General features: G+C 42.5%; 1 protein-coding gene across 1 annotated transcript in view; it reads right to left on the bottom strand.

Moving 5' to 3' along the window:
- The window catches only part of MAOB (monoamine oxidase B), a 110,964-nt gene that overhangs the window by 23,312 nt on the left and 71,797 nt on the right, over positions 1-15,855 (bottom strand). Inside the window, exons 4-5 of the mRNA XM_082865300.1 lie at positions 5,598-5,702; positions 4,347-4,438 (exon numbers count right to left, since the gene is read on the bottom strand). Coding sequence (XP_082721426.1) covers positions 4,347-4,438; positions 5,598-5,702 — 197 coding nt within the window. The remainder of the gene's footprint in view (positions 1-4,346; positions 4,439-5,597; positions 5,703-15,855) is intronic.

A 15,855-nucleotide genomic window follows, 5' to 3' on the forward strand; every position in this document is an offset into this window, starting at 1 on the left:
CTGTGGTGCTCTTTCTATAGTGTAAATTAAGTCATGTCATTCCCTCGCTTAAAACTTTCCAGTGGCATCCTATCAAAACCAGCATAAGATTCAGATCTTTTACCAAGACCTCCAAAGTTCTAAGTGATCTAGCCCATGCCTACCTTTCCTATCTCATCCTGTACCTTCCGTACTTATTCTAATGTCCCCTCAGAAGGATGAACTCTTATATGTCTAGAAAAATGAGCACCAGCTTCTATATTCCCAGCACCCTGGCGTCCTCTATCATTTTACCACAGTGTGGTAGCTTTACAACTATTTTCACTGTCTTAAATTATCTTAATTATTGGTTTATTATTTTTTATTGCTGTCTCCCCCACTAGAATATCAATCAGTGAGACAGGGATCTTAACTTTCTTGCTAACCATAGTATCCTCTTTAATAAAATAGTGACTGGAACGTAGTAAGCACTTAATAAATTACTTGTTAGATGACTGAATGAATACATGGTTGGTGGGAAATATCAATTAAACATTACTTTTCTTTTCTTTCTTTATTTATTTTGGCCATGCCACACAGCTTGCAGGATTTCAGTTCCGCAGCTGGATTAAACCCAGGCCACGGCAGTGAAAGCCTGGAATCCTAACCACTAGGCCACCAGGAAACTCCCTAAACATTATTTTTAAATGATCCATAATGCTCAAAGGATATGCTAGGTGCTGTACCAAGTACAGAATTAGTCACAGTTATCTATTCAGTTATTTTACTGTCTAATGGAAGACCAGCTCAAAGAATGGATGAGGGGAAAAAGTGATTGATGGAGTATAGATAGACGAACTTTTGCTTGAGGTTGGCAGGTAAATGATGAGAGGTTATGTCCTATCTGGAGCCACACCAGAAAGTGAATGATCTCATGCAATTCCAACAACTCAGTGAAATCTAACAGATCCTAAAATTCACCAGTAGTAATGTGTACTCTGGGATATCTTTAATTAGGACCAATCCCGCTTTTGACTTTGACATAAAGTTTGCATGTTGTTAATCTGGTTACACCTGAGGCAGAATTTTCCACCTGGTAGTGCTGACAATGGTTGGAATAAATAATACCGTCTTCCATTTATTGAACTCTTTCACACTCCATGGTTTTTAAAACCCATTGTCTTATCGATTTGTCACAAAAATGACAGTCATTATTCTTCCCCCAGTTCACAAACCCAAACACTGAGTCTCAGGGAAGTTAATAACATGTAGCGCACAGCTCACTAAATGGTACAACTGCAAACCACATCATACCTGATTCAAACTTCATGCTTTTAATACCTCAAGATGCTTTAAAATCAGTCAGTTGACAACCTTGAAGGGACAAATACTGACCAAGGGACACCTCTCTACCCTAGTGTACCTTGACTCTGGAAGTTTGTAGAATCGCACCTAACACACATACCAGTTACTTGTAGCACTTTTGTGACAGTCCCCATCATTAAGCCTGCATATAGTGTAATATATATGTCGAAGTGACTTCAAGTTAGTTTTGCAAGATTCCTCATGATAACTGAAGGGATGGAAATTGCTGACTCATGCTTTCTTCGCAGAGGCAATTTTTGCCTTCTATCTAAAACAAATACCCAAAGATTGGTTTAAAATATTACTTCAAAGTGAAAACATCCTTTGCTGCTTCCTGATGTCCCGTTTTCTTTGTTCTTTATTGTATAGGTGAATTCGGATGGTACAAGGGAGTCATAAATCACTAAAACCTAATGTTGCCCTAGCTAGATAACCGATATTAAATATAAAAATAGAGCTGTGATTCTAGTTGTTACTGTTGCCAATTTGGTGAGAAAGAAATAACCCTGGTTTGAAATCAAGGGAGATCTAAAAGTAATTTGTCTCTGGAGGGCCAGGCCATTCTTAATCCTTTATCTGATTTACTCTAGGAGCTTTACTGAGAAGAGAAATGAGAAGAAAAATATCCGAGGGATGGAAGGCCAAGGAAGCTAGTGCAATAATATTTTCATGTTCCTTGCCCTGTTGACTCTTTAAAAGATAAACGTTATTATGTTTTCTACATGAAAAATATACACTTATTATATAAAATTTGGAAAATTCATAAAATAAAAAGATGAGAGAATGAGTATCTTCCACATTTCTGCCCCCCCAAAGATAATCCCTAGACTCATTTTGGTGCATTTCTTTTTCTAGTTATAGGTTTTAAAAAGTGTATTTACATAGCTGTGACTACATCATAAATTTAATCTGTTTTTGAAAACCACTTTATAAATGATAACAGAAAGAACGATCAACATTAGTCTTTGAATATATGATTGTGCTTTAGTTTGAACCACGGTAGGTTGGATATTCTGGGCATTACTTCCTTTAAAACTAGGAAATGACATCATGCTTATCTTGCTTAGGAAAAATTTAAAAATTACTTTGTGTTCATATATTCTTAACATCTCAGAATGCTTTCTTTTGTCAGTCAACGACCTAGAATATTCACTAAGGGGAGGATTAGGTCAAGGACTATGGCAGAAAAACTCAGATCTCTGTGAGACCAAAGAAATATAATTAGTCCTATCTTCAATGAGCTTCAAAGCTCTCTGGAGAGAGAAGACCTAATGAATTTATTAAAAGCTTTTTGTAACAGGAGTTATAAAACAAATGCAGGTAAAAAATACTCACTATATTTTGAAAATCTCATGTATAAAATTTAAAAGTAAATACTGCAATTTTATTACAAACAAAATAAGTTGTATTACAAACTACATTCTAAAACAGAGTGGTAAATAGTATCAGATAAGTGTTAAAAAGGATGTAATTAATAATAGGCATTGATTTTGTGACAATAAAAGGGTTTTACTCTTTCAAAATTGGTTGCTTTCGAAGGCTGAAGACGTAGGAGAGGCACATGTTCATCATAGAGTATTATATAATAATAACGGTAATGATTAAAAACTGGAAGTAACTGAAACGTCAAATGATAATAGATAAACACATTATGGTATTCACTTCCCATGGAATAGTCTGCAACCATGAATATGACGTTTGATGAAGAATTTTAATGACATGGATAACTGCTTGCATTGTAATATTAGATGTTAAAAAACATTCTGATGGATATCCGTTGCTTGCAGTGAATGTACAGTTTTCTCTTTAGAAATGAGATGATATATCACACTGTACATACTTGATGACAGCCTGCTTTTCTATCTGTTTAATAGTATGATGTTTTTCAAGCCATTAAATATTCTTCTTCAATACGATTTTTAAAGATTTTAGAGTATTCCAGTTTTCGGACAAACCATAATTAATTTAACCAGTCTTCTATTATGGGACATTTAGATTTTCCTTTTAAAAATAATGCTTTGAATCTCCCTCTCTCCCTTTCTCTCTCCGTTTCTCCCTCTCTTCTTTTCTCTCTCCTTCTTTAAGCTAAACTCTAAGAAGTTGAATTTATGTATGAAGAAGTATGTACATTTTATGTCTTTTGGTTATTTCCATATATTAGATTCAGATATCCTTAAAAACTTTTTACTTTTAGTTGCCATTGCTCCAACTCCCCCCCCCCCCCAGCACAATGCCTAGAGAATGAAGACATCAACCCCAGAGCCACATTCTCAACTAATGCTGTTTAGCATGGGCAAACAGTCTCATAGCAATGCCATTTTCTTACTTTGCTTACCACAAATTCACCATGTGCTTGAGATGGAATCCTTATCATCCTTTCCTTTTTCCCTGCTGTCCAAGAGCAGGGAGGCCTTTCCACGCTGTCTGTCTAAACAGCTTCCACAGCTCATGTATAGTTCCCAACTTTGCCAACCACAATTTAATACTTGACTCATGAATACTTTCTTTCAATGCTACACGTTTCTCCCTAATGGGAAGCAGTCAGTCCAGTCATCCATGTTTCCTGGACAGTTGTGAATTATCCAGAGAACTTCTCTAGAAGTTCCTCTTCAAAGCTTTGAAGAATTCCACTCCATCCCATAGGTGTTTGAAATGCATGTGCTGATGCACTCTCTCCATACTTGACCACCAGGGAGGAGTCTACAAGTATCCCTACATCGACAGCTTGATAAGTGAGATCTTTAAGCTGTTCTAAATAAGGGAAGTGGCACAATGTGGTCTGTCCTAAGGACTTTAGGGGGTAATACCACCTTTGTAATGCAAAACTATCCCAAAGAAGTAGGTTTGATGTATAGACATCTTTAGGGCAGGACATGGTTCCAATATTTTTCAGCACTCCACCTGGCCAAATGGTGTGGTTATAGACACAGAGCAGCTACTCGGTTCATAGCTGCTGAACGGAATTGCTAACTGAACCTGAAAGAGAGTCACAGTCAATGCCTGTGCCTAATGGCGAGTCTTACTCCGTCCAGCAGATCTTGTCCAGCAGCTCCTTCATCGTCATGTGGTCCCACTGTTCTGCAAGGGGCGCCTTCCATGGGGCATCACTGGGAATCTACATTCAGATGATGATTCAGAGGGGAAAAGCAAATGTAATTTTCCATTTTAAATAACTATTTGAAGAGTATTCAAAACTCTAACTTAAAGAAGCAAAATGCAAGTTTTCCAAATTCCCCCAATAGTGGTTTTTTACTGCACAATCCATGTTGTCTGTGTAGATTTCCTATTCACTCAATCCATATTTTTATATATATATATATATATATATATGTATATATATATATTTTTTTTTTTTTTTTTTTTTTTTGCGGTACGCGGGCCTCTCACTGTTGTGGCCTCTCCCGTTGCAGAGCACAGGCTCCGGACGCGCAGGCTCAGCGGCCATGGCTCACGGGCCCAGCCGCTCCGCGGCACGTGGGAGCTTCCCGGACCGGGGCACGAACCCGCGTCCCCTGCATCGGCAGGCGGACTCTCAACCACTGCGCCACCAGGGAAGCCCCATATTTAATTTTTGATAACCTTTCCTGTGCTATAAATGGAGGCTATGTTGCAATCAGGCTGTTTCCAAATATCAACTACTAAGTTACTAATATAATTTAGAGAGAACAATTCAGAAATTCAACTCCTTGGGACTTCCCTGGTGGTCCAGTGGCTAAGACTCCACGCTCCCACTGCAGGGGGCCCGGGTTCGATCCCTGCTCAGGGAACTAGATCCCACATGCCGCAACTAAGAGTTTGCATGCCACAACTAAAGATTTCTCATGCTGCGACTAAAAGAACCCAAATGCCACAACTGAAGATCCCACACGTGGCAACGTAGATCCCTCATGTCACAGCTAAGGCCTGGCGCAGCCAAAAATAAATAAATAATAATTTTTAAAAAACCAACTCCTTAAACAAAGATCAGACAGATGTACCAGCAGCCTTACTTGCTATGTCCTGAGGATATTCTAAATTAGAAACATCATCCCAGGAAAGCTGAATGATAGAAGACCTTCTCCCCCCTCATCAGTAGTATGCAAATTGCAGCCTATTGGATATGTCATTCTTTTAGAGGTTAGAAACTCACTTATTCATCTCACAAATCTTCACTGCAAGTTACTGTGCTACACAATGTGCCAGGCACTGTTGACGTGCTTCACCTTCTTTCTTTTAAGGACTAAACTTATTATGAAGAATACAAATGTCATCAAAGAAGCTTTAGGAAGCTTTACCTCTCGTCCCATGTCATCCATCGTCCTCCAAAGGTTGTTAAGATCTAGGCAGGCAATTGGATTCCACATAGGTGGGAATGGGCCCCTGAAGGGGTAGGATTTGCCCTGTGAGATACAAGATAATTTTAAAAGGAAACATTTACTACAATGGAAAAGTAGTTAAATATGCCAAGTTGTTAAATATCTGTGAGCAAAATCATGTTATCAATATGTGATATACACTCAAGTGTTTTAGTTCCTTAGTGTCCTCAGAACCCAACTTAACTTTTTAGCATTAAGATTTCCAGCAAAATTCCCTGTTACATAAAGAAATTTGGTGCCACACCAAACACAATAGAAAGGTTTCTCTCTGAAATTGGAACACTTATCATGTAAAATGTAAATGCCAGTACAGAAGTGGGGTTACCTAATCTCATTTGCCAATGATACTTGCAAATATCTCAGAGCCAGGAGACTCTGCATGGTGGAGGGTCAGAAAATGACAACTATAAATATTACACAAGTTAGAAGGGGATGAAAAACCGATTGCAGGAATGCAAGTATCTGTAGGAAGAGCCACAAAACAGGGCCGAGCAAGCTTCTCCAAGGAATCAGATATGCTAGGTCAACACAGGAGTTCCCAGAGATCAAGGTCAAAGCAGAAAGAAGAGACAACTTAGGGAGTTCCCTGGTGGTCCAGTGGTTAGGACTCAGCTCTTTCACTGCCATGGCCGGGGTTTGATCTCTGGTCAGGGACTAAGATCCCGCACGCCGAGCAGTGCAGCCAAAAAAAAAAAAAAAAAAAAAGAGGGCTTCCCTGGTGGCGCAGTGGTTGAGAGTCCGCCTGCCGATGCAGGGGACACAGGTTCGTGCCCCGGTCTGGGAAGATCCCACATGCCGCGGAGCGGCTGGGCCCGTGAGTCATGGCCGCTGAGCCTGCGCATCCGGAGCCTGTGCTCCGCAACGGGAGAGGCCACAACAGTGAGAGGCCCGTGTACTACAAAAAAAAGAGACACAACTTCAAGGTTCTCTTTGTGACATGTTTACACTGCCTGGTTCTCCCAGAAGAGCAGGGACGCTTCGACACAGAGACAAAGGGCATATATTTCTCCAAGGATTACTAACATGGCAGCTTGTATGTCATCTCTGGGAGGCTTAACAATGGCAGTTCAGGTACATCCACAAAAACCACTTTAGGTTCATCTGAAAACCTGAGTCAGAAGTCAGGCCATGCATTCTGACATCATCTTGCAACCAAATTGGAGTAACTCAAGGTCCACAGTCAACCAAGATCTCACAATAACTCTCAGTCATTTGGCAAAGATTCATCTCACACTGATTTTGTAGTTACAGAAACTATTTTAATAATTAATCCTATGGTCATATGGTTCTTTGTTCTCCAACGAGGCCCTAAGATTCTCAGGGAAGAGTTATCATACAGGCTTACTTTTCTTCTTGTATTAGTCAGGGTTCTCCAGAGAAACAGAACCGATAGGATGTATGTGTGTGTGAGGAGGGGGGCGGGGGGCAGTGAGAGAGAGATTAATTTAGGGAATTGGCTCAGGCAATTGTAGAGGCTTGGCAACTCCAAAATTGACAGGGCAGGCTGGCTGGCTGGAAACCCAGGGAAGAGTTGCAGTTCAAGTCCAAAGGCCATCTGCTAGCAGAATTCCGTCTTCCTTGGGGGACCTCAGTGTTTTTCTATTAAGGCCTTTAACTGATTGGATGAGGTCTACTCACATTATGGAGGATAACCTGCTTTATTCAAAGTCTAATTTAAATGTTAAACTCATCTAAAAAAATACCTCTACAGAAGCATCTAGGATAGTGTTTGATCAAATGTCTTTTGTGGCCTAGCCAAGTAGACACATAAAATTAACTATCACCCTTCTTAGTCAACTTTACTGAGGTATAATTTACACCCAAAGAAACAATTTTAAATGCACGATTTGAGAAGTTTTTGACACACTGTAAGCACCTGTGTAACCATTACCACAATCAAGATATAAAACATTCCCATCACCCCAGAAAGTTCTCTCTTGCCCCTCCCCAGTCAATTCCTGTCCACTTTCTGGCCCAAGACAACCACTGATCAGTTTTTTGTCACTATAGATCGGTTTTGCCTGTTCTAGAATTTTTTAAACAATGGAATCATGCAGTATGTACGATTCCACCTTTATCTGGCTTCTTTTGCTTGGCATGACGTTCTTGAGGTTCATCCGTGCTGCAGTCAGTCCTTTTTGACTGCTGAGTAGTATTCCATTGTATGGATGTACCATGCTTTGTTTATCCATTCCTCTGTTGATGATTCTTTCCAGTTTTGATTTCATTGTGGATGTTTGCTATGAACATCCTTGTACAGGTCTTTTTATATACATATATTTTTTTCCTCTTGGATAAATGCCTAGGAGCAGAATGGCTGAGCTGCATGGTGGGTGTATGTTTAACTTTTCGAGTTCAACAGTTTCCAAAGTGGTTCTACTGCTTTATATTCTCACCAGAAATGTATGAGAGTTCTAATTGCTCCACATCCCAACCAACACTTGTTGACTTTTCTTTTATGCTTTAAGTATACTGTTGATTTTAGAATATTAGATTTACAGAGAAGTTGCAGAGATAGTACAGAAAGTGTCTATATCCCTCTCAACTAGTCTTCCCTAATGTTAGCATCGTGCATTACCATAGTACATTTCTCAAAACCCAGGGATTGACACTGGTACATGACTATTTATAAAACCTAAGACTTTATTCGACTTCACCAATTTGTAAACTAATGTACTTTTTCTGTTCCAGGATCCCACAAAAGATACTACATTACGCTTACTCATCAAGTCTCCTTGGTCTTTGGTCTGTGACAGTGCCTCAGTTTTTCCTTCTTTTTCATGACCATGACAGTTTGGAAGGATACTGGTCAGGTATTTAGTAGAATGTCTCTCAATCTGGATCTGTGTGAATTTTTTTTTCATTTTTAGATGGGGGTTGTGGGTTTGGGGGAAGAATACAACAGAGGAAAGTGCCCTTCTCATCACATCACCTTGGGGGGCACCTGACTTATCCCTGCTGATATTAACTTGAGTCCTTGGTTAAGGTGGTACCTGCCAGCTTTCTCCACTGTAAAGTTATATTTCCCCCTTTCCCTGCTCTGTTCCTTGGAAGAGAGTCACTAAGTTCAGTCCATTCTCAAGAGGAGATGGTAGGGAGTAAACACTACTTCCTGGAGGGAGGTATCCACGTACATTTTTAAAATTCTTCTCTAGGGAATATTTGCCTCTTTCTCCCCTATTATTTATTTATTCAATCTCTTCTTTATATCAGTATGGACTTATATATATTCACTTTATACTTTGGGTTATAATCCAATACTACATTATTTTCTTGCTCAAATTGTTCCATCTGTGGTCGTTGGGGGCTCCTGTGTCCTTTTGACATGGCTTCATCCTTCTGTTTTTTGAGCACTTTCTTCATTTCTGGCACTAGAAGATTCTCCAGGCTCATTGTCTATTGTCTCTGCCACAGCCCTAGGATCTGCCGTTTCTCCAAGGAGCCTTCATTTCTTTTATTTTTAAAAATGTTGAATTTAATAGAATCAACTAGGTGTATGCTGGCTTAAAAAAAAAAGCAGCTTTATTGAGATACAATTCACATACCACGCAATTTGCATGCTGACTTTTTTAAACCTCTACTTATGCCTCCATCAGAGCTCAGCACATAGAATTTATTCAGTAGAAACCTATGGATGGATCTATAGGATCATTCTCCGCAAAGCACATGTGGGTCCCACCCCAGCACTGCCTCTCTGAAACTGATTGACACCGAGCGAGTGAGTTGCTTAATCTCATTGTTCCAACTCAACATCTCTTGGCCTCATCATCTTCCTCCAGGAATTATGCCCAGATTACCATAAACAACTGGGTTAGGTGGCCTTCTCAGGGTCCCAGAGCTCCCCGTTTACCTTTCACCTGCCACTAACTCCACTGTACCAGCTTCATGCATTTACCACTTTGCGTCACCCATTGGACTCTAAGCTGCAAGATCACGGACTCAAGTCAGCCTACCTGGATCAAGTCATGGCTCTGCCACTCACTAGTTGTGTTCAGTTACTTAAGCTCTCTGTCCTCAGTTTACTTGTGTATAAATGGGATGACAGTAGCTACCTCACAGATGTACTAGAAAGACGAAGTGAGATGATTCACAGAAGTTACTTTGAACAGTGGCTGGCATGTTGTCAGTTCTCAATAAATGTTGTTGTTGCTATTACTGCGGCTGTTACTACTGTAATTATTATTTTTGCACGCCTAGGACCTGTTGGCGTAGATTGACGGCACACAGTAAGTTCACAATAAATGCTGGATATCATCTCAGCTGTGTGACCTTGAACTTGTTATTTATTTGGCACACAATGTCCTGAATTCTAAAAAGATCTTTTGTACTTAGATTTTGTCTTAGTCCATTTGTGCTGCTATAACAAAAAAAAACCCATAGACTGGGCGCTTTATAAACAAGAGAAATTTATTTCTTGCAGTTCTAGAGGTTGGGAAGTCCAAGATCAAGACGCTGGCAGATTTGATGTCTGGTGAGGACCAAGTTCCTGGTTCATAGATGGCCTTTTCTTACTGTATCTTCACATGGTGGAAGAGATAAGGGAGCCCTCTGGGTCTGTTTATAAGAGCACCGATCTCATTCATGAGGACTCTGTCCTCATGACCTAATCATCTCCCAAAGGCTCCAACGTCTCATACTATCACATTGGGGGTTAGGATTTCAATATATGAATTGGAGGGGGACAAAAACATTCAGTTTATAGCAGGTTTCCTATGCTATTATTAACTTCCTTGTTTTTAAGTCACCTACTTTGGCCGCCACAGATCCTCACCAGCAGCACCTGCCCTGCCTCCCACCACACACCAGAGATGCATTTATACAAAGAGGGTGAGAGATGGAACTCCCATTGTGAAGAACCAAGTCAGGCTACCTCGCAAGGGCAGAGTACATCCGAGACCGGCATACAGGGACCTCTCCCTGGACTCCTCAGTGTGGCATTGTGCCCACAGGTAAAGGGCATCAGAAAGAGATAAAACCACAAGCAGGTTGAATAGCCACCCCTTAAATGGGAAGAACAGCCCATTTTTGTCGCAAAAATCTTTAGGACCAAGAATGGAGGGGAAGAAATTGGTAGTCGGCCAGATAATTTAGTTATTCAGGGCTTTGTGTTTGCTTGTTTTCACAAACACTTTGGTTCTGCCAGAAATCACCAGCAGATGGCTTGAAGAAGAGCGTGAGACCAGCAGATTTGGTTAACTGGTGCCTGCGCTGTCACTGCCGAGGTCTGCACCAACAGCCATGGCAACTCCTGGGAACTTAGGGACAATCGCTTAAGAAACTGAGAACTCCAGTGTGACTCATGGATTGGCTCGGGAAAAGGTGAAGAACAGCTCTTGGGTGAGGGCAGAGTTACCCGGAAAACCATGACCTGCACAGGGAGCACCATCAACAACAGTAACCTGTTTCTCCTTCCCCGTTAACCTTCAACTCAGGGACACATTGTGAGACGGGCACCTCTCTACCATCCCTCCCTCCTTTCTCAAGGATAAGGTCTTTGTACAGCACGTGTCTTATGGAAGGGATACGATGGAGGTGGGGTGGGGCTTCCAAGTTTGCTCTTGAGAGATGCCAGCTTAGTAGCCCAGTTGAAACGTCACCCCAGCTGAAGCCCAGGGATTCTCATTCAATGGGGTCCTAAACACAGCGAGGGCTGCACCAACAGCAATCATTCCAGCAACTCAATGGTGTCAGAGACCAGCTGCCGAAGCCCTCCTAAATCAGGAACGCTCTTAGATAGGAGGTGTGTTCAGAACTCTAAAGCCAAAACCGGAGTGAGAAGTGACCACCACAGAGGGCTCTGTGTGAGTAAATGGAAGCCAAACAATATGTAAAGAGCACCGTGATGAAGAAGAATAAAACACTTCACCCTTTTTATGTTCTCATTTACTGACAGTCTTTGGTGTCTTAACGTCCAAGCAGGTAGCATCTTAGCTAAGTTTATAAAAACAATTACAGTTGTCCTTCAGTGTTCTCAGGGCACTGGTTCTAGGACCCACAGCAGATACTCAAATCTGCGAATTCTCAAGTCCCAGAGCCGGCCCTCTGTATCCACGGGTTCCGCATCCGCAGATTCAACCAACCACGATCATAAACATAATACACGATCCATGGTTGGTTGAATCTGCGAATACGGAGAGCCAACTGTATTCTTTTAGAAGATTAGAGAAAGCTTCTGACAAACCCAGGAAAGAACTATTGTTAGAGACATAAAAATGTCAAGTCTCCAAGCTTCAGGGAATAAGTAGGGGAGGGCGGGAACGTCTAAATTTATTTGACGTGACCAAAGGTAACATGAGAGTTTTGTGCCTCAGATTCGGCTGTTGTCGAAACAGTCCAGTGATTGTTACTATTTAGAACATTGTCCAGGGAGGCCTGTCTCGTCTGAAGAAATCATGACATCAGAGTAAGTCCCCAGTTCAGGGACAAAACAACATATCACAACAGACTGAATGCCGACACAGATATGAGAAGCCAGCTGTCTTCTCTCAAGTCAGATGTGAAAGAGATATGCAAAAATGAAAGTCAATGCCACTCACTCATGTGTTTGCCTTAGAAATCACTTTTTTTCCATAAAAATGTTAACTTGTCACAGGGTTATTATTGTTATTTTAGGTGAATTAATAGATATTGTTAAAAATCCTCAGTTTCAATTCCTAATATGGAAAATACAAAGAGATGGAGTCAGTTGAGCCAAAGCTACTTGAGGTTCTCAGTAATTTTCAAGAATGTAAAAGTCTGAAAAGGGCTGGTATAGAACCACAGGAGAAGGGATGCAGGGTGGCTTTTTTTTTTTAAATAAATCTATTTATTTATTTTTGGCTGCGTTGGGTCTTTGTTGCTGCGCATGGGCTTTCTCTAGTTGCGGTGAGCGGGGGCTTCTCTTGTTGCGGAGCGCACGGGCTCTAGGCTCACAGGCTTCAGTAGTTGTGGCACGTGGGCTCAGTAGTTGTGGCTCATGGGCTCTAGAGCGCAGGCTCCATAGTTGTGGCACACGGGCTTAGTTTCTCTGCAGCATGTGGGATCTTCCCGGACCAGGGCTCGAACCCGTCCCCTGCATTGGCAGGCGGATTCTTAACCACTGCACCACCAGGGAAGTCCCCAGGGTGGCTTTTAAATGACCAAAGAAGGGATTCAAAGTGGTCTCGGAAACTTGATAGCTGTGTGACTACAGTCAAGTTGTTCAATATTTGTGTTCTCTTATCTTTAGATTTGGAATAATGGTACCCATCTCACAGGGGTATTGTAAGAATTAACCAAAATGATACATGGCAAACAGGATGCACTCACTAAATGAATGTTGCTGACAGTACTGGGACCATGACGAACGCCCCGTCGTTTATACAACCACTTCGTACCCATAAATCCATGCCCACAATTTTTTATTTTTTTTTTTTGCGGTACGCAGGCCTCTCACTGCTGTGGCCTCTCCCGCTGCGGAGCACAGGCTCAGGACGCGCAGGCTCAGCAGCCATGGCGCATGGGCCCAGCCGCTCCGTGGCACGTGGGATCCTCCCGGACCGGGGCACGAACCCACGCTCCCTGCATTGGCAGGCGGACCCCCAACCACTGCGCCACCAGGGAAGCCCCGTGCCCACATTTTTGATTAATATCCTTTTGGTAAATTCCTAGAATCAGACACCCTGGCATGAAGATTTATGTTTGACTTTCTAAAGCAGACTTGCTGAAAACCAGCAACCAACTCGATTATCACATGGCCTTATTTTGTAGCCTAAGAGCTTCGGCAGGCTCAGTAAAAACATCTGAAATCTACCTCTCAATTCTCCCCCTAACGAGTGGGCCAGGGCTCTGAGACCGGCTGGCTTGGCGGCAAGTACATCACTAATGTCAACTTTGATGCTCCAGACGTCTTGCTCTTCTCCTGACCCTTGTTCTCTGAGGCAAAGACTGCACACCCTGAAGTCTGTCGCATCTGGGAAGCCCTTTTGCCATCTTATTCCCCACATTGACCCCAGTCTCCGCAGTAAGAACAGGTGGCCTGGCCTTTCTTCGATCCCGCTTCTCGACAGTGACCTTTCCCTCTCCGTGTCTCCTCGGCCGTTCATGGGAATGGCGCCTTCCTCACTGTGGAGCAGGCCATCCGGCCCCTCTAGAACTCAATGACTTTTACGGCTCTTGGAAAGGACTATGCTTGGGCCACAAACAAAATAGGAGGACCAAGCTTAACTTTTGATCTATATTTCCAGTTTGGAAGAAAAGAAATTTAATCTACCCTATGGGGGAGGAGGGAAGGAAGCTCTACTTAGGCAAATGGCTTTCTTCCTTTGTTTATCTGTTCTCATTTCTAAGCACTTGGAGCCTGTGGTCAACAGGGGTTCTTTTTTTTAAAAAATATATTTATTTGTTTTATTTTCGGCTGCGTTGGGTCTTTGTTGCTGCGTGCGGGCTTTCTCTAGTTGCGGCGAGCGGGGGCTACTCTTCGTTGCTGTGCACAGGAGCTTCTCATTGCGGTGGCTTCTCTTGTTGCAGAGCACGAGCTCTAGGCGCGCGGGCTTCAGTAGCTGTGGTGCACGGGCTCACTAGTTGTGGCGCACAGGTTTAGTTGCTCCGAGGCATGTGGGATCTTCCTGGACCAGGGCTCGAACCCATGTCCCCTGCATTGGCAGGCAGATTCTTAAACACTGCACCACCAGGGAAGCCCCAGCACGGGGTTCTGATTGCATCATCACATGGGCGAAGCTGGAGGACGGGGTAGACAACAGTGACAACGTTTTTGGAACAAGCCAGCAGCACTTAGCACAGAAAAGGCCTGGAGTTGTCAGGGAACCGTTGACTGAAACCACCCGCCTTGGCCAGACCCCGATTGCCTGAGTTGTCTCACAACAGAAGGTCCTGATAAGGAACATGGTGCTGTCACTGAAAACTAACTAGGTGAATTCGGGAGGGGCCAAAAGAGGGAGGAGAGGACCAACTTCCCAGAGTCCTCTTGTTGGAATCCATCTTGGCTGAGAGATTCACACGCCACCAGGCAGTACCCTGAGTCAGACTAGGGGCCAAGCAAGATGATTGGCCAGAGACAACCTGGAAACTAACCCCATTATCATAAAACCCAAGACTGCGAGCCACGTGGCAGAGCAGTTCTCCTGGGTTCCTTTACCCTCCTGCTCTCCGCCCAGCACCCCTTCCTAAAAAAGTCTCCTGCTTTGTCAGCACGTGTGTCTCCTTGGACAACTCATTTCCAGGTGTTAGACAAGAACCCCCTCTCGGGCCCTGGAAGGGGTCCACCTTCCTGCAACAGAATCGTCCATGTAGGGAGAAATAGGGAAGATGGGGATGGTACTGGCTGAGAAATTAGGCAAAGCCTTGCAGGAATAATATTAACAAACAATAATGACAACAGCTGACAGAGACTGTTTACCCCGTGCAGGCCTTGTTCTGTGCACTTTACATGTATTGATTCATTAATCTTCACGGCCACCCTTTCAGATGGAGAAGCTGAGACAGAGAGAGGTGAAATAATTATCGTCTACTCAAGGTCTCACAACTGCTAAGTGGCAGCAGGATTGCAATTCAGACATTCAAAGGCCAATACTCTTGATCATGAAACTTCCCGGCCTCTTAATTATAATTATTGAACACCATTTGTCAGACACTAGGCTGATGGTTTTAATTAAATAATTTAATTTAATTCTCACAACAACTCAGTCAGTAAATTGCTAATTGTATGTTTCATTTTACAGATGAGTTCTGAAGCACAGAGAGGTTGAGAAGCTTGTTCGAAGGTCACACAGCTTGCACGTCAGGGGAAACAGAATTTAACCTCGGGTTTGTGCATTCAGAACTCAAGCTCTTACTTAGATCTCTGCTCCATGAGCCACTGCTCAGTTGGTGTAAAGAAGGTCTCTGGAAGACATTTTGACCCAGTAACCACTTGAGATTCTTACAAACCAGGTCGAAGCTGATGATGGGTTCAATGACCAGCCAGACCTTTTCCGTGGCTCTCCCTCCTGATCCCAGGCAAGGACCAGTCCAGCCCATCCTCAGATGACTTCCATGTCAGTTCATTCACTCATTTATTCAACAAATATTTCTTTACACACAGTGTAAAACACACTGGAATTTGAAAACTTGGTATTAAAAAATGTTAAATACCTCATTAACGATTTCATATTGAATACACGTAAAAATGACTATTTTTGATAAATTGGGTTAAACAAAA

Source organism: Leucopleurus acutus (assembly GCF_964270905.1).
Source record: "Leucopleurus acutus genome assembly, chromosome: X".
Taxonomy (NCBI): domain Eukaryota; kingdom Metazoa; phylum Chordata; class Mammalia; order Artiodactyla; family Delphinidae; genus Leucopleurus; species Leucopleurus acutus.